Raw genomic sequence first — 18,479 nt, 5'->3', positions numbered from 1 at the left:
CCGCCGCTGGCAAACGGCGGCGGGCTCGGCTGCGCGTCGCAGCTGGTCGTGTCGTGCGACGGCCAGGGCAGGTTAATCCTGGAGCACCGCGAGCTGCTCAGCACCAAGCAGCTTGTTGGCGTGGTAGCCGCCGCAGGCTTCCTGGCTGACGTCAAGCGCCTCCATGGCGGCGGCGCGGGCGGCGGCGGCGGTGCGGGCGGCAGTGGCGGCGCGGGCGGCGGCGACGACGCCGCGGGCTGGGACGCAGCGGCAGCGGGCGGCGGCGACCACGCCGCGGGCCGGGACGCAGCGGCTGCGGGCGGCGGCGACCACGCGGAGCCGGCGGCGCCGTTTCCCCTTGTGGACGGCCTGCCCTCCTCGCCCGCAGGGCTCTGGACGGTTGAGGAGGTTATGCTGGTCCTGGGCGGCGCCTTCATCGCCACGTGGCCTCACGAGCTCTGCATGACATTCGTTTCGGCGGAGGTCTTGGCCGCCGTGGAGCGCGGGTACACCCCTGGGTCCGCGCTGCTCAGAGAGGCAAAAGGCGACGACATCATGGAGCTGCGGGCGGCCACTGCCCTGCTGGAGGCCGCTGTGCCAGAGGCTGGGGCCAAGCTGAGAATGGCGGACGGCCGCACGGTGGCGAAGAAACTGGACCCCGGCGAGGACGGCAGCAAGTGCATCCTGGACTCGTATTGCCGTGAGGTCGTCGCGGCGCTGCCGTGGCACTCAGCACCGACGGGCGCGGGCGCAGGCGGCGGCGTGGCGGCGGCGCCCCCGCAGCTGCAGCTCAAGGCGGTGCAGATCGCCACAGATTTTTTCATGGCAAACTATATCCCCACCTCGGAGGAAGAGGACGGTGAAGATGGCGGCGGCGGCGATGCGGGCGGCGGCGGGCCACCACCGGGTGCCCCGCAGCACGAGGACGAGGAGGCCGACACCGCGGGGCTGGACGACCGCAACTACGAGCTGCGCTGCCCGGAGTGCGGCCAAACCGACTGCCAGCATGGCGAACACGGCACCGGCCGCGTCGGCGTCGGCGTTGGCGGCGACGGCGGCGACCGCGGGCTACGCGACGGCGGCGGCGGTGACGTCAGCGGCGGCGATGATAGCGACGGCGACGGCGGCGGCGGCAGCGGCGACGGCGGCGATGGCGACCTTGAGGACCCGTATGGTGCACTTCTGGTGCTGCAGGGCAACGGGATGGTCAAGGAGGACGAGGGGAGGGTGGCGGAGCAGCAGGGTGAGAGCCCCAGCAGCAGGCGCCAAGCCGCCTCGCCCGCCGCCGGGGATGCCAGCGGCCAGCAGCTGCCCTCGCCTTCGGCGGTGCCGTCTGGCGCCGAGGGCCCCTGCGCCCCAGCCGAACGGGAAGACAGCCAGCCCCCGGAGCTGCCCCCTCACACAGCACGCAGCCCTGAGGGCAGCGGCAGCAAGCGGGGCCAGGCGGCGCCCAGCCGTGCAGCTGCAGCAGCAGCGGCAGCAGCGGCAGCAGCGGCAGCGGCGGGCACCGCAGCTCCAGAGGCGAAGTCGCCCCCTCACCTGGTGGCGCCGCACGTGGTCAGGGGTACACCGCTGAGGCCTGGGCAGCAGGTCAGATTCGCCAGCCGCAGCGGAGGCAACACGCGAGGAGGCGGCGCCGGCGACAGCAGCGGAGAGGACGAGTAGTGCGTGTGAGCATGTTCGCGTCAATTTGACCCATGGTTGTTGCAGTGCAGGCCACTGAGAGTTGGTTCTGACGCTCTGCGAGGGGCCTGCCTCGATTCTGCAGGCAGTTTGTACACCCGCCTTTGAGATGACCCACGTGCGCCAATGCGTCCCTGCAAGGACGAGCCTCTGTTTCCCCTTGATACTTGCAGTCCTTAGCAAGTTTGTAAATGGTGCCATGCTGCCTGTAGGAGTTGAGGCGTCAAACAGTCTGGTAAGGCGTCGGACGCAAGGTGCTGCCCTTTCCTGCCTGCTGTGACTGATCATGCACTGCAATACACAAGCCCTTGGACCAAGTGAGGCTGTTCAGGGCGACCACAGCGGCCGGGTGGTCGCTGTCCACGAAGGCATCCTAGCGCTGTCAGCTATTGTCAGTGGAGGGTGTGATGCCATTGTACACACGGCGAGGTGTGTTTCCTGTGCACAGGTCACATGACATGCAGACAAACGAACACAGGTCCTTGTTAATAAACTTGGCAATATGAAATTCATAAGACTCCTGTGCCTGCTTGCGCGGCCGCCGTTATGCCTGACTGATGGGACGCCCGCTGCGTCCTCTGTTCCCACAAATCCCTGGTTTATTTAAACTTGCTGTATTGCGGCAGGATGAAGCAAAGGGGTGCTGTGCTCTCTACTCGATGCCTTGGCATGTATCTGTTTACAGTGCATCACATCATGCCAGCGAGGTGATGTATCAGGTGCGGGCTTGGTGTGGAGGCAACAACGCCGTGCTGTGCGTGCAGCCGCCAACAGAGCCACCCGTCGCACGCGGAGCCGTGACAGTCCCCACCCTGCGGCTCCAGTGGTCCGAGAGCGGGTTCTGCCACGCCGCAGCAGCGGTGCTCGGCCAGGGGTTCCATGCAGGCTGTCGCTTGAGAGGGTTGCGGAGGGGCTCTCTCCACCCCGGATTTGCTGCAACCACGTCCTTCTATGAGGCTCAAAGACGGGAAGGGCTGTACTGCGCGGAATATCCCCCACAGCATGGGTTTCGCCGCACCCACGCGGGAGCCGTGACAGTCCCCACCCTGCGGCTACAGTGGTCCGAGAGCGGGTTCTGCCACGCCGTTGTGGGCGCAACTCAACCCACACAAGTTGGGCATAACGTGCGTCATTCCGTGCAGCCATGGCGTCCCTGATTCCAAGAATTATGTCAGACAACCTGTTGAGATGGTTGTGAGTGTTCAGGTATCAGTCAGTGGGTTGGCGGGCACTGTGTGCAGTGTAGCGCAGGCACAAGCGAGCAAGTCAGCAACAGCGCCTCGCTGCATTGACGAGGCTTAGAGGCTGCAGGCCATGCTGTGCGTCCCGTTGAGCCAGCTAGTGCCACAAACACGATCACAGTATTATCAAATCATTGCATGAGGTGCGTTATTCCTGGTCGGCGTCCTCTACGGGCGACGATCAGCCTGGGCTGTTTCGTTCTGTTCCCTGGCAATTGCTGATGCCGCGAAGGGCTGTAAGATACAAGACGCACTCCAGCTATGTGGCAAGTATTATCAGCGCGGTGTCGCGCACCTTCCTGATAGAAAAAGGGCCGTTAATTGTGATTGTCGCAGTGTCATCTATGCAGCAGCACTGGCAGTTGAACGTCGAGCAAGCATGTGCACGTCGTCATCACGCACATGATTAAGCATTGGTACTGAACATTCCTCCAACTTGTCAGAGACCGCGTATGCCCCTTGCGCCCGGACCAGGCGGGGCAGCAAGCCAAGCATACATGTAAGCACCGCAGACTATGATGTTGATAATTATGTTTCGGACCACAAGTGCTGATCCCTCCTCGTCATGTGGTCCTGCGCAGGCAACATCACAAGCAGCACAGCGTCGGCGGTCAACGTCGATGGGCCGACTTGCCATCGGAGCCGCTGGGCCGAATAATGGAGCGGCTCAAGGATAATGATAGCAAGGTGGCTGCATCTGTTTGCAAGGCGTGGCACGCTGCTGCGCGGGGGGCCGTGGTAGCCCTGCCCAAGGCGATCAAGCCCGAGGACATCAGCAGCGCAGTAAAGGTTTTCCCGGGTCTGAGCGAGCTCATCATTACTTACAAGGACTCTCAGTTCGGCATCAAAAACGCAGCCAAGCTTTCCTACGAGCTGGTGGCCGTTGGCCAGGCCCCTCGCCTTGAGCGTCTTGCGTTTGTCGGCGTGGTGAGCGCAATCAACGCCTTGGCGATGGCTGTGATGCGGAAGCAGCCGCGCGACGGCCGACCCTGCCTCGGGCGGTTGGTGGAGCTCCGGATCCTGGGCACGCCGTCAGATGATGACCCTTCTGGGCGGCGCGGCGACACCATCCCTGCTACAAAGCTCTGCGAGTTGGGCAGGGGCCTGCCTTGCCTGCGAATGCTCGCCCTGGACAACCCGCAGCTCGACGCGCCAAGCAAGGACCCTGCCCCGCTGCAGCACTTTGTGGCGCTCCGCCGGCTGGAACTGATTTGCACGCCGGCTGACAGCATTGGCAGGCTGGCGCGCAGCGCGCCACAGCTAGATCACCTCGCCTTGACAGGGTGCAGGATTCGAGACCTCGGCATCATCGGGCACCCGACGCTGCTGCGCCTGCAGGTGTGCTGCACACATTTTGCTGCTGCACGGGTTCCAGCCCGTTCATGTGATATTTATGTATTCAATTTGATGAAACCATACCTCACCACGCAAACAATGCCCAGGTTCTCGAGCTGACCCTGTGCAAAGCACTGAAGTCCCTGCCGCCAGGCGGCGGCCTGTCCGGCCTCGACACGCTCGTTATGAACGGGTGTCCCGACTTCCTGCCGGCTCTGGACTTGACGCTGCTGCAGGGCCTGCGACGGATGCACATCGACGGGTCTGGTCTTGGCTGGTGGATGACGGCACTGCCAGAAAACTTTGCGAAGCTATCGACGCTGCGCTTTTTGTCAAGGTTGGCCCTGTCAAATTATCCGCTCAAAGAGGTCCAGCAAGGGCCAGGTGCACACCCTAAAAGCACGGACGACGCCCTGAGATATGTATGGCCGTGCATATCCCTGCGCTACCTGCGCGTGCGCGACGCCGAGGGCATCGCCATCAAGCCGAGTATTGCAAAGCTAACGCAGCTCCAGGTGATTGGGCCCTGGGTTGATGGTCGCGCATGCACTCGATGAGCACGGCTTGTAGTAGTCCAGATTTAAGCCCTCATACGACCCCCTTGCCGCCCTCACCCTGCCTCATATGCCTTGCTTGCCGCCCTCACCCTGCATGACCCCTGCAATTAATAAATCCCATCATCCCTCTCGCCACTCCTGACTTGCCCAGACTTTGGACCTGGGTGGCGACGAGGCCCTCACCACCCTGCCATTGGGCACAGCCGATGCGCTGCTGGGCATCTCATCTCTGAACAAGGTGGTGCTCTCTGCGAAGAGCATGCAGCTGGAGCAGAACCAGCCCGAGCTGCAGCGCCTCCAAGCGGCGGCCCGCGCGGGGCGCATCAGGGTGCGCAGCGGCTGAGGCCAGGCGTCACCAACAATTTGTGTCGACCAGGAGCAAGGGTTTGTGTCTGCTTGCTGTGCCGCTGCCCTCTTTTATCATCTGCTTTGTTGTAACAATCAGAAACTGCCTCGGCTCTATGCTGATGTACTATTGGGGGAATCAAGAATGCGAGTGAATCTGGATGGACGACTCTTTGCTCAAGCCAGCTGCAGGGGTAGCGGTAACAGCAGCAGAACCAGCAGAGACCGCAGCACAGGAGCTCAACAAGCGGGTGCTGCTTCGTGTAGAAGTGACGCATCCGATCTTGACACCACACATTTCAGCACGTTCAGGTCACTAGTGGCAACGACCAACTCTAAGTGAGCCACGGGTCCACAGCAGCAGGGCTTTAATAGCTGTCAGACCAACACCTGCCGGCAGCGGCGCCTGATATAGCATCCTGATTTGCCTGCGCACAGGTGACACATCATGCTAATAAACAATAACAGGTCACTGCAAAAAAGCCCGTTGTTGATCATCAAGGCCCCCTTTTTCTGCAAAACTGACTTCCGCACACATGCCAACAGCAACAATGGTGCCAGAGCAGTCTTGACTTGTGCTCCTCTCATCACCACCCCCTTGTGCTCACAGGGCTGTGTTAATGCAGAAATTGGTTTGCTTGTCTCACGTGACAGCTGGCCAAGCTGGGGATGCTGCCGCCTCTGCTTGCGCGGCTACTGTCGCGCAAGACCAATGGGACGGCGCTGCTGCACCCTGCGGCACAACAACTCAAAGGCTTCTTTGAACATGCTACTCTGCAGCAAGATCAAGCTTGTGGGCCCTGCGCTCCAACTTCCGAAGTTTTGGGCATCGACTCAATGCCCAAAATTGCAGGTGATTTGTTTGTTTACACACTTTATTGCATCATGCCAACGAGGTGAGGTATGACGTGCGATGCAGGCTTTGTAGAGTGTCACAGTGCGCCATGCTTGAAGCCGCCCAACAGAGCCGCCCGCCGCACGCGGAGCCATGACAGTCCCTACCCAGCAGCGGTAGCCCGCCAGGGGTCCCATGCAGGCCGCCGCTTGTGAGGGTTGGGGAGGGGCTCTCTCCCCGGTTGCTTGGCTCCAGACAAGTCCTCCTCCCTCGGCTATTCGGCTCAAAAATGGGAAGGGCTGTAACGCCCAGAACATCCCCCACAGCATGGATTGTGCCACGCACACGAGGAAGCTGTGACAGTTTGCACCCTGCGGATGCAGTGGTCCGAAGGCGGGTTCTACCACTGTGTTGTGGGTGGAGTGCAGCCCAGACGATATGTGCGTGACATCCTGTCAGAGCAACCATCACATCCCTGATTTCATTGACCTTGTTGAGGCCGACCTCTTGTTGAGGCTGACCTGTCCACATGTTTGTGAGTGCAGTACGTGGGCTTGGCTGGCGATACGTGCAGGGTACGGTACGGTCGCGCTAGCGCAAGCAAGTCAACGACAGCGCGTCGCTGCATTGACGGCGCTGCAGGCCATCCTATGCACACCGCTTAGCCATCTTGTGACCCATACCGGATGGCGGTGGATACTGCAATCGTGCATGAGATGTTTTTTTTATCGTGGTCAACGTCCAACCGGAGCGCCTCGGGCTGTTTGAAACCGTAGTTCTAGTTCGACTATCCCTCGCTCAAGAAGTGCTGATGCCGCAAGAGAATGAAAGAGACAGAAAACATTGTATGCCAGCTGAACTTGGTGAGCATCAGAAACAGGGTCCGGCGTTTGATTGCCTGCAGTGCCGCTGCACGCTCATAACTCAAGATTGGAAGTCAGACATGAGACTGTGCTTGTGGGCGCCTTAGAACGTGACTGCATCAAATATCATAATGCGTAGGACCTGTGCTCATGCTGCTCATGGAGAATAGGTTGGATGTATAAATTTGATGTGATGTCATGCCATGTCAAGGTCCTGATGCCTGCTGAGAGCCCTGGATGATGTACTACACAAGCTTTGGAGCCACAATGAAGGGTAGCAAAGCAATGCGTTTGTGTCTGCAAACAACCCAGGAATTGCTGCTAAGTTTTGACACGCCCAGGCACCAGAACACTGGAACCTGATGTGAATTGCCCTGACTGCCGTCGATGGTGAACATGTGCATGTTTTGAAGTTGCGCTTATCAGCGGCAATTGATTCGGCTGCACACAAACGCAAGCTGACCGTACTGATCCGTCATACACGGCTGTGGATGACCGTTTGTTTTGCTGCTTGAGGTGCCGCTCTGTGTTGCCGCTATGGCGGCTTACCCATCTCCAAGAGCACTCGCTCTGCGTAGCGCAGCCAGCAAAGCAAGGCTCCCTCAGAGGTGGGGCCAACAGCAGGCCGAGCGCGCAGGACCGCCAACCCGACCAGCAGCACAGCGGGCTTGCAGGCTCAGCCACGTTGACACAACCACAGCTTTACAGCGGCATCCGTTTTAGTGCTTATGCGATTGGAACTCTGCAGGTGGCGGTGTGTGACCCTCTGGCAGTGTGTGCAGCTCCGACTCATTCACGATCGCCACAGCCTCCTCGACAGCTGTGCACGCGCCAGCATGCTGCGCGCCTCCCCCGCCGCCACAGTTGGCGCTGCATGTGAAGACCGCAATGCTGCACCAGTCCCACTGGCTAACTGCAGACAGCACTGCGTGGAGGATTGAGAAAAACGCAGGGGTCAAGTGGATCACGGCCCACAGGGGTACTAATTCCCACAAACTGGATACCAGCTCTGGACTGCAAGTGGCGGTCTATTGGGCATACTGCAGCGCCGCCACACAACCACAAACCAAGATCAAGCAGGAATGTGCGCCTGTGCGTCCCCACCTCGATCCTCTTGCGGCTCGGTCACTGCAGCTGCCCCGCTGCCTTTGTCGCCGCCCCTGGAGCCGCCAGCGCCGCCACCCTCGGCTCGTGCCTGCTCCAGCTGCGCCCCTTCCAGAAGCATCTGGATCAGCGCCGGCATCAGTTGCAGCTCGTACACGCGCGGCGCGCCGCAGGCGCCGCACGGCGGTGCCGACGGTTGACAGGGCAGCGGCCAAAGGGGGCTGCCGCCAGGGCAATACCTGCGGCACATTCGGCAAGGGGTGAGGCCCGTACCCAGCTGCTCAGTCAATGCACTTCCATGACATTTCACTATGACCTTCAAACCGCCCTCAAAATTCACACAGTAATAGAGAGGGCAGCAGGAACAACAGCCACGGCCTTGCACAAAGCCACGCGCGGGTGCCCATGCCCGCACCTGACGCACTGCAGCGGCTGCCGCTCCACCCGTTTGCTGAACTTCACGTAAGACCGCACCACACCACGCAGCTGCGTCGGCTCGTAGCCCTCGCCCGCCCACGACTCGGCGCCGCCATCGTCCTCCCCGCCTACACCACCCTTGCTGCCCCTCCCGCCGCTGGCCCTTCCACCGCTGCCAGCAGCGGCGCCGGCTGCCTCGGGTGTGCCGGCGGACATTGATGAGAGCAAGGCTGTAGGGGCGCCCTGGTCATCAGCAGCTGCGTGATAGCTGGCCAGAAGCTGCCGAGCGTGCTGCATCTCACGCTCGGGTACGACGGTGTCTGAGTTGGTAAACGGGACCAGGGCCAGAGCGGCGGCCATGAACGATTTGGCACTGTGCAACCAGGTGTGCATGGCAAGCTTGGGTGCCATGCATGCTACGCAAAGGACGCAATCCACCATGCCCGATGCCGGCTGCCCGAAACCCCAGGTTCGCACCTGCTGGTTCTTCTTCAGCGTACACGTGGAATTCCGGCAGCCGTGAGCCTGCCTCGCCGCCACAGCTGCCCACCAAAGTTGCATCGTCGGCGCTCTTTTTGCCTGCAGCTGCAGGAACGGCGTGCTTTGCAGCCGCCTTGAGCCGCACCTGCCCCACAGAGAGGTTCGCCGCCGCCAGCTCCAACGCCGATGTCAGGCCTGCAAAGCCAAATGCGCTGATTTCATCCGAACCAGCACCAAGTGCGCCACCAGTGAAGGCGCTGCCGCCAAAGTCGCCGTTGCCAAAGGCGTCGCTGCCCAAGCCCCAGTCATCGTCGTCGCCATCAAAGCCAGGGACACCGCTGGGCTTCTCCTGCTGCTGCTTAGCTACATCTTGCTGCTGCTGCTGCTGCGGCTGCTGTGGTCGCACCTCCAAACCAAGCGGCGCGCTGCCGGCAGGAGGCTGCTGCAATGAGGGGGCGACGACCGCCGGTGCGAGCTGGCAACGCCACGCGCGCCAGCTGCCAGGCTTGCGAGCACACTGCTCTGCTGTGCACCCAAAAACGAGGAGGCAGCGCGCATCACAGGCGTCCGCTGGCGAGTAGGCCTGCACAGGGCGGCGCGGAGTGCTGTCGGTCAACCGGCTTAAGACAGTCATGCATGTTGGGGCTGCAGCTGCCAACATAAAAAATCACGGGTGCAAGTAGCAGTCTGTGCTGACAGCAGAGCAATGGGCAGGGCGGTTGCAGTGTATGGAAGGGGAACTTCCTATACCGCGAGTACAGGTGCACTCACCGTGCACCTGCATGTGGTGCCTGCAGAGGCTGCATTGCGCAGGCTCCAGTGCAACAGCACGCCACCAGGGGCTGCTTGCTGAACTCAGCGGCGCACCTGCAGGACAAGCGACAGCGGCGCACTGCACACGAGGCACTGCACGTCTGCAGCGCCCAGCGGCGGGCGGCAGCCGGGGTAGTGCGGCGTGCCGCCGCACTTGGTGGCGTGATGGTCGAGCACCTCATCTGGATCGACCATCTCGCCGGCTAGACCTAGCCACACCTTGTGGCCCGCCATACCGCCGAGCGGGCCAGATCAGCGAGTATGACTCGTCGATTACAACGCGTGTCAGAATGGACAATGTATAAAACATTCTCACATGGCTGGCTTGCAACACGGTACAGGCAAGCTGGGCATGACTCGACGAGTGCAGTGACACTTGTAGTGACAACTGAACAACGCTGATCAGCTGGTTGCGTTGCAGGACCATCATGGACAATCCCGGCTCACACACATGCAGATGCGACGACAAAAATCCTGAGTACCCTGCAACTGAAATACTTGTGCTCATGCATGCACAGAAACTCAATGCATACGAAGTATACGAAGTGGCATTTGGAGGGGCTGCTTGCCAAGACACTGAACAGGGCGATGGGGCAAGCAGGAGTGAGCGCCACGCGCACAGGGTAGCCCTGCCCATTTGCTATCCTTCACGTTTGATTAGCTCACACATCATCTAGAACACAAGATAACCATGTAAGCTGGTGTCAGAGCCATGCATGTGTCACTGACTGTTCAACCTGGTCACTCTCAGCAGCACGAGCAACCCCAGGCACTTGCAAACTGCATGGGCACGCGAGCGGCTGCTCCTGCCTTCTTGAACCTGTCTGGTACATCAAGTAGTTGTTGAGCAGTAAATTTACGCTGCCCTGCAAGCAGTGCGCCGCTGCTTCTGCGTAGCGTAACAGCCCCAGTCCACCCTGTTGCTTCATCGGGCCCACGAGAGAAATTCACAAGGTCTGCTTGCATTGCAAGCACACCTTACGGAGCAAGAACCTATTACAAGCCTCAATCAACGTCAATGCGGACGCGACCCACAAACTCTGCCTCGATCAGGTACTCCAGTGCTGCCGCATTCCCTTCAAACTCCAGTGTCCATTCCGAGAGGACGAGCCTCGTGAATGATGCCGTGCTCAGCAGCGCGGCAACCGCCCCCGTAGATAGCTGCCAGACGGCCGTATCCCCACCCAGGTCCAGGGACTGGTTGTGCGCAGGGTGGTTGGTTGTTGTGTGGATGTGAGGTGTTGGCAAGCTTGTTGCTGCGCCCTGATCAGGCCTGTTGGATGGGATTGGTAGATGTTGCAGCAAGCATACGTGCCGGGTGCACATGCGTGCATGGCAATGTGGATGGGTCAGCATGCGCACCGCCCAGTCCAACCACCTGGAGCTGAGTCATGCTGGTGACGCTGGCCTTGAGGACGACGCCCCCAGCGTCGCGCACGGTCAGGTGACGCAGGGATGTGCAAGGCCATATGTACCTTAGGGCGTCGCCCTTGCTTTCTGGGGGTGCACGTGGGCCACGATGGGCCTCACATAATGGATAGTTTGATAGGGCCAATTCTGACAGGGTGCGCAATGTGGACAGCTTGGCAAAATTTGGTGGCAGCGCGGTCTCCCACCAGCCAAGACCAGACCCGTTGATGTGAAGTCGCTGCAATCCCCGCAGCAGCGCAAAGTCCACAGCCTGTAGGAGCGCAGGACACCCATTCATGACAAGCTTCTCCAGGCCAAACAGCCCGTCGCCAGAGGGCAGAGAGTTGAGCGACTCGCACACCACAAGCTCCAGGCTCTGGTGGTTTTTGTGGGTGGTGAGGGCAGCAAACGTTGGTTGCGCTGGACCCCAAGCCAACAGGGATTGGTCGATGGCTCTCCCCTTTTGCGTGCATCATCGGCAGTGTGGCCTACTGATTCAAAGCAGGCAGCTCCCTTCCATCAAGCAGCCCACCTTGAGGCGCCGCAGTGTCGCGTGGCCGAGAGTGGTGAGGTCCCTCAGCTTACACTCGGTCAGCGTTAGGTGCTGCAGCCCAGGTGCGCTGCTCGCCAGCCGCACGGCGCGCTCAGGCACTGTTCCAGCCAGCCGCAACACCTGCAGCGCCGTGTAGTGCTGCAGCGGCGCGGGGTTGCGCTGTGGCGGCCCCAAGTCGGGGTTCTCTAGGGTCAGCACCCGCAAGCAGGGGAGACTCAATCCCAGCTCGCATATGCCGCTAGCGACGAGGGTGGCAGGCCTTGTCTTGCCGCGTTCGATGGCCTCTGGCAGCACGCGGCTGACGAAGCAGAGCTCCACCAGCCGCTCAAAACACACCCGGTCTTGGAGCCGCTCGCGGCGGGCAGCCACTGCAGCGGCGATCATGCCGCGCGCCATGCCAATGATCGTGAGACGCGTCAGGTGCTTCGACTTGCAGACTTGCGCTAGCTTGTAAGAGAGCGCATTTGCGTCGGAGATGTTGAAGTAAGAGCCCTCGGACGTGATGGTGAGCTCGCGTAGGCAGGGGAAACCTTCAACTGCCCGAGTCATGTCCTCTGGCTTGGTCGTCTTGCCCAAGCTCAGAACAGCCTCGCATGCGGCGGAACACCATGTCCTGCAGGTGCAGGAGGCGCCCAGGCCGTGCTCAAGCCCAAGCTCTGCCATGATGCGGCTAAGCGGCTCCAGCGGGAGGTCGGCCCAGTCACGTTGACCAGCGTCGTGCTGATCCAGATGGGCCCTGCACATGGAAACTTGAATGGCGTGAGATAACTTGATCCGATTAAAGATACGTGCACCAGCAGTCCGGCAAGGGCGCTCACATTTTGAATCGTCGATCTAGCCACACTGCAGTACGATATAAACGCACGCGGCGACAGTCACGACGAGTGAAATTGTAGCTGAGCATCAGGATTGACACCAAAGCCATCGCTGGACAAGCAAATATGCCGTGTGGGTCTGAGTGGATGAGTGGAAGCTGCCAACGAGCGAAGATGCCAGCGGAAACAATTATCATATATACAACGTACACCTGAAAGACGTCATCATGCAATCAATACGGCGTCATCCACCGCACTGATCACACCGGACATCGCGGTGAGGCTTGTCACGCCAGCCTTCGGTGCTCAGAGTGCTCACCCAGCAGACAGCACTCGCACAGTCTTCGCCCTAGAACGGCAGCCCAGAGGAGGGGGGGTATATAAAGATTACGACCTCGTTGGCTTGTTTTGGTGCTCTAGCTGTCGCATCCCAGGTTCGCTAGCCTGCAGTCAGCAGCGATGGCGGCGGTTTTTGCGCTCCGCAGCTGCACCTTGAGCCCCACTTGCGCTGCTTGATGATGGTGCTGCGTGCCCATCTCATTCCGGCCCCGGCCACTTGTGCCCCATGAACTAACCTGCAGGTTCGATGGCTGCTGTCCACGCCGTACGCGTGTTGAGGCGCAGCGTTGGATATCTGCGGTTGGCGATCCCCACCATTTCATCACTAATGTTTTTGAAGGGTGGGTTTGTGGTGCGTGCACGCGTTGCTGCGCGAGACCTTGAGGGCGCAGTGCAGTCGCACTATGCCTGATCTTTCGGTGCACAGCACGCTTACTTGTCTGGTGCCCACGTGGCCCTCAGCTCTAATGGGTCCCTGTGTGGTAGTCAGGCAACCTGGTGGGGTTCAGCTCATGACAGCCTCATCACAGGTGCGCATGCTCACGGCTGCCTTGTAGCAGCCTCAAGATTCGATGATGAGGTGCGGCTCTACGGTTGATACCCACGCTGCTATCCACCTGCGCTGCGTGATCAGGACGGGAAATGGTCCGCAGGTTCTCTGGCGTCACAGCCTCTCAAGCGGGTTGTGCCAGCTAGCAGGTCAAACAAAATCCCCACAGCCAGCCCGCAGGTCGACTGCAACACCACTGCCAGCAGGTTACCAGCCGCTGCACGCATAATACCCCGCTTTAGGACCACTGTTTCCTACAGATGGGTTGTATGATGTGCATGCAGGCAGAGCCATGCTGGTCAGGGTCTGCAGTACCCGCATGTGTTTTGTCAAGCACAGTCGCACCGTCGATCGACAACGCCTTGTCACAATTTACAGTACTGTAGGCTGGGTTCAACCCCACAATGCCATGCTTCTTGTGCGAAACGTGCTTGATATCAGCAGGACAGATGGCTTCCAAAGGTCAGCGTTGAAGAGGGTGTGCTTTAGTATCAAATCGGCTGGGCGAGTTCAGCCCAGCGATGTGTCAGTCACAGGGGGAAAAGGCGGGAGTCGTGGCCCGGCCAACGCGTGCCTGCATTCTGGATGCAGCTCTCAGATCAACATGAATATGACAGCTGGCACTGATACAGGTGCGTGTACACAATTTATAAACATTGCCGATTGGCAGTACAAACATTGCCCGTTGTCTCCAGCAGCACATACAATCCTGCCATGCAGTGCAAAGAGTCTTTCAGCACTGCGAGCAACAAATGTTACGGTACATGCCACTTGTGTGGGTGCCGTGGAGGGCAGGTGTTCCCCAGAAGCAATGTGAAAATAAGGCCTCGCTGTCACTGAGGATGTGCTCGCTCTGCCTGACCTGGGACAAGAGCAGTTGCCCAGCCTGGTAACGACGCCGATGGACGCCTGTCTGTTGGCTGGTTCGTTGCTACACTATATCTAAAACTATGTTGAATGTCTGCCCCCGCATCACGCGCGGTCTCTCGCCATGCTGCACCGCTTAATTCAAAAAATGACTGATCTACATGTGATCTCGAGCTTGATGCCGGAACGTCACGGCGCAGTGCTATGATGTCAATGTTCCAATGGTTTCAAGTAGTTCAATCGATTGAGAGGCGCGGCCAGCGGCAGCTCAGGTCGGCGCGCTGCTTGCGCGTTACTGCTGCACCTTGGCTCAGGAGGTCTCCCGTCCTATTGCTGAAGTGCACAAGTTAACCTTGCAGGGTGGTTACATCAAGATGTGGGCTGCCACGTGGCAAAAATTAGACACGGAGCAGCTGCGGGCGAGCCTGGTGGCAAGCGCCTGCACCCATGATCAGCTGACACTGGCGACACAGGTCAGGCGTCTGACTGCATGATGCCGGGATACATGCCCTGTGCATGCTTTCCTGGGGCTCCGGCGGCCTGAATTATCACTTTTCATGCATTGCAGCTCCATAGTACCGGCACCGCAGGGGCACAGCAAGTTGTTGGCGTCAACCACAGCCCCCACCACGTACAGGTGGTGACAGCGTGCTGTGGCGCGCTCGCAGCAGGCGCTTCAAATGCTGGAAGCCGAGAGAATCAGGCAGCAGAGGCTTGCTCGCAGGTCGCGGTGAGCCTTTGAGATTTGGACTGCAACAAGCACAGAGGCGTGGCGCGGCCGCTGCCAGCTTCGCTCCAAAGCACATGCTTGCATCAGCCAATAAAAGGTCTCGTAGAAAGCCCCCAAAACAAGCTCTAGCAAACCTTGTGCCCTACACCTCGCCGCCGCAGGACGTGAGCCAGCTTGCCGCGGCCGCATGCAAGGCCCTCGCAGCCGCATGCGACGCCGAGCCCCCACACCCCGCGCCGGAGCCCGGCCCCACGCCGCAGCTGCGCATGGCGTCCGTCGGCCGCTTCTCGTCAGCCTGCCTGCGCCTCGCCAACGCCCTCCTGTGCTGCGCCGACGTGGCCGGGCCGCTGGTCGATGCAGGGCAGCATGCGGCCGCCGCGGATGCCGCAAAGGCCGGCGTGAAGCACCTGGTCGGCGCCCTCGAGGCGCTCTGCGCGCGGCGCCTCATGCCGGACGCCCCATGCACGGCGCTCGACGGTGCGGTTGGAGGCGAGGAGGCAGAGGGGCGCCGGGAGCTGTGCGGGGTGGTCGCGTCGGCCTGCGAGCAGCTTCTCGAGCTGGCGCTCTCAGCGACTGCGCTGCTGACAGGGCGCGGCCCGCCCGGCGCGCCGCGCGAGATGGTCAGCCTTGCCACCCTCAACCTCGGCTGGAGCAGCCTCGGCCGCCTGATGGTCGCGCCCCCGCCGCCCGCGCGGCTCACGGCCGCGCCGCCGGCGCTCGTGCGACGCGCCGCGCGCGCGGCGCTGCGGCAGCTCGTCGCCGCGGCGGGCGAGCTGCGGGCGCCGGGGCAGGAGGGGCGGCTGCGGGTGGTGCGGTTCTACCTGGGGGTTGCCTTGAAGATCCTCGGTACGTCCGCGAGCGCGACGCGCTCGGCCGCCTGGGCGCCGCTCGTCTCTGCGGCGCTCTCGCTCCACGCGGCGGACCGCCGAGGCTTCGCGCCCTCCGAGGCGGCCGCGGCCGGCGCGGTGCGCGAGCTGCTGCTACCGAAGCTGGCGGCCGCGATGCTGGGGGCGCTGAACGAGGAGGGGGCGGGCCAGGAGGAGCTCGAGGCGCGGCTGCGCGACGTCGCTGCGGCCGCGGAGGGGACATTGTCTGACGGCGGCGGCAGCGAGTCTCGGGAGCAGCAGCAGCAGCAGCAGCAGCCTTTTGCGACAGAGGAGGAGGTGAGCGAGTGGGAGTGCGAAGAAACGGACGCCTCGGTGCGCCTGCAGGCCGGCGTGCTGCTGGCCGCCGGCCTGCTGCAGCACGCGCCCGCCATGCGGCCGCCGCTCGCTGAGGCCGCAGCGCGCGTGCTGCTCCCGTGGATGGTGCGGGCGGCGGGCGTCGCAGCGGCAGACGCGCTCCTGGCGGAGCACCCAGGCGGGCTGTGGCGGCACGTGCGGTGCGCGGCGCTGGCGTTCTTGCTGGGCTGCGCCGCGGGCGGGGCCCCGCTGGAGGCGGCGTGGCGTGTGGGCGTGCAGTCGCTGCATCTCCTGGGTGAGCGCGGGTGGGGGGGGCACTGGGGCACAACGAAGTGTCAGATGTTACTAGCCTGGATGCGCAAGCCATTTCGCTGCCTGTGTATCTCAATACGCGGACGCACCCCTTGTGCACGCTGCTGCGCAGCCATGAGCCCCCACCCCGTCGTGGCGCGGCTGGCAAGCGCCGTGCTGTGCGGCGCGCAGCAGGCCAGCGCCTTGGGGCCGCAGGAGGAGCAGCTGGAGGCTGCCCTGGGGCTGCTGGATGAGCTGGCAGCCGGGGAGGCGCTGGCGGGCGCGTGCCAGCTGGATTCGTTGGGGCCGGCGTCGCGGCTGGCGGCACATTTAGCGGCCATGTTGCAGGTTGGCTTGGGCAATCGCGCGCGTGCGTGTGTGTGTCTGTGTGTGTATGAGTAATGTGTGTTCAGCTCTGTGTATGTGTAAATGTGTGTGTGTGTGAGTGATGGCCATGCACTGGCTGGTAGTAAGCCACATGGCATGTATTTGTTCTGCTATGCACCATCTGTTGTGATGACGGCCTCTCGCCAAGAGATTGGCACACCACGCAACGCGTTGCCCACAGGCGTGCGGGCCATCACCAGCAGCCCAGTGCTTCACGCAGCAGCGGCTCCTATCGCCCCCTCCGCCGCCGTTGGACGCCTGTGCGGCTGCCGTGCTGGCCGGGCGCGTGCACGTGGTGTGGCTGGCACGACCGCCCGATGAGGCGGACACATCCGGGTTTTTCAAGGGCTGCCTGGACCTGGTGATCAGCCAGGCGCTGCCAGTCATCGCCGTGCTACAGCAGCATCAGCAGCAGCAGCCTGGTCTGAATGCTGCTGAGCTGGCGCTGCTGGAGGCGCACCTGGGTTGGCTGCTGGAGGGAGCGCAGCTGGCGGCGCAGCGGGTCCATGACCGGCCGGGGCAGGATGCTGCAGGTGGGTCGAGGCCGCTGCAACGTGATGCTCATGCGCCGTGCCGTGGGCTCACCTGGTGCTGTGGTCAAAATAATGCGCTGCTGTGTGACAACAAGGCGCCTTTTGACCATGACCTGCCGCCACGCTCGCAGCAACTGCTGCCTTGCAGCAGCACTCGGCAGCGACGGCCCTTTCGGCCCTGGCGCTCCCGAGCAGCGGCGCAACCGTGGCGCACCCGGGCCCCCAGCGCCCCGCGCCGGCCTGCTACGTCGCGCCGGCGCTGCGCCTGGTGGCCGCTGCCGGCTCGGTGCTGCAGGCGGCGGCGCTTGAGGGCCTGCATCAGCCCCTGGGATTCCTGCTGCAGTGGGCCGGCCAGCAGCAGCAGGGGTCTCGCGATGGGAAGGGCGGCGGCCTGCTGGTGGACATCGCAGCAGCCGCGGGGCGGCTCGGCGGCTCGCAGACGCAGCCGCAGGTGAGTTCATGGCCCGCGCGAACACACACGACTCGGTCATCGTGCGGCAGGCTGCCCCCACACGCCCCGCGCACAAGGCCGCACAAGCATGCCAAGCCTGGCTGAGTGCGCGCGCCGTTGTGCCACCCCGCCCCTTGGCCCCTGCAGGCGCTGTTCCGCCACCTGCTGTCCTGCCCGCACTGGGCCGTGCGCGCGGCCGCGTTGGACGCGCTGGTGCTCTACTCCCGCACCAGCGCGGTGCACAGCACCTTCCTCGGCCTGATCCCGCCGGCGTGCATGGCGGGGCCAGACGCGGCGACGCTGGCGTTTGTGGCGGTGTTCAAGGCGCACATGGGGCGCAGCCAGGATGAGGAGGTGGGGTTGGGGGAACCAAGGGGAGGACGGGCTGAGGCAGCAGGGTGGCGTCAGATGTTTGTGGCTGGCTTGAAGGAGGGCGTGGACCCAATGCCCGCGACCCGTCATCTGGCGGGGCGCAACAGAGGCAGAGGTTCAATGCACGCAATCGTACATGCACGCATGCATTACACATGTATGCCCGCATGCATCACGCACTGACGCCTGCGCCCTTGCCAACGCTCGGGCCCCCCCTCGTGCTGTTCCAGGCGCAGCGCGTGCACGAGGAATGGATCAGCAGCGGCGGCCTGGTGCGGCTGCGCGACCAGCTCCTCCCAGTGGGCCCGCACGGCGGGGCCGGCGACGGCGCGGCGGCAGCAGCGGCGG

At 62.2% G+C, this 18,479-nt stretch overlaps 3 protein-coding genes across 3 annotated transcripts in view; all 3 read left to right on the top strand.

Annotated features, from left to right (window-relative positions):
- MNEG_4394 (hypothetical protein) overlaps positions 1 to 1,644 on the top strand; it is a gene marked incomplete at both ends in the record, with an annotated part of 2,741 nt that extends 1,097 nt beyond the window's left edge. The window contains one exon of the mRNA XM_014047133.1: positions 43 to 1,644. Within this exon, the coding sequence (XP_013902587.1) occupies positions 43 to 1,644 (1,602 nt within the window). The remainder of the gene's footprint in view (positions 1 to 42) is intronic.
- A 1,916-nt stretch (positions 1,645 to 3,560) lies between these two features.
- Positions 3,561 to 5,138, top strand: MNEG_4393 (hypothetical protein; the record flags this gene model as incomplete). The annotated part of the gene is made up of 4 exons (XM_014047132.1): positions 3,561 to 4,241; positions 4,346 to 4,500; positions 4,639 to 4,753; positions 4,947 to 5,138. The coding sequence occupies 4 exons, from the start codon at positions 3,561 to 3,563 to the stop codon at positions 5,136 to 5,138; spliced, it is 1,143 nt and encodes a 380-aa protein (XP_013902586.1).
- Positions 5,139 to 14,560: 9,422 nt separating this feature from the next.
- MNEG_4392 (hypothetical protein) overlaps positions 14,561 to 18,479 on the top strand; it is a gene marked incomplete at both ends in the record, with an annotated part of 4,969 nt that continues 1,050 nt past the window's right edge. Inside the window, 7 exons of the mRNA XM_014047131.1 lie at positions 14,561 to 14,659; positions 15,078 to 16,392; positions 16,522 to 16,736; positions 16,957 to 17,308; positions 17,440 to 17,759; positions 17,907 to 18,113; positions 18,362 to 18,403. Coding sequence (XP_013902585.1) covers positions 14,561 to 14,659; positions 15,078 to 16,392; positions 16,522 to 16,736; positions 16,957 to 17,308; positions 17,440 to 17,759; positions 17,907 to 18,113; positions 18,362 to 18,403 — 2,550 coding nt within the window. The remainder of the gene's footprint in view (positions 14,660 to 15,077; positions 16,393 to 16,521; positions 16,737 to 16,956; positions 17,309 to 17,439; positions 17,760 to 17,906; positions 18,114 to 18,361; positions 18,404 to 18,479) is intronic.

Source organism: Monoraphidium neglectum (assembly GCF_000611645.1).
Source record: "Monoraphidium neglectum strain SAG 48.87 unplaced genomic scaffold scaffold00607, whole genome shotgun sequence".
NCBI classification, from domain to species: Eukaryota; Viridiplantae; Chlorophyta; class Chlorophyceae; order Sphaeropleales; family Selenastraceae; genus Monoraphidium; species Monoraphidium neglectum.
Note: the sequence above shows the minus strand (reverse complement) of the source record. Positions and strands in the feature narration are given on the sequence as shown.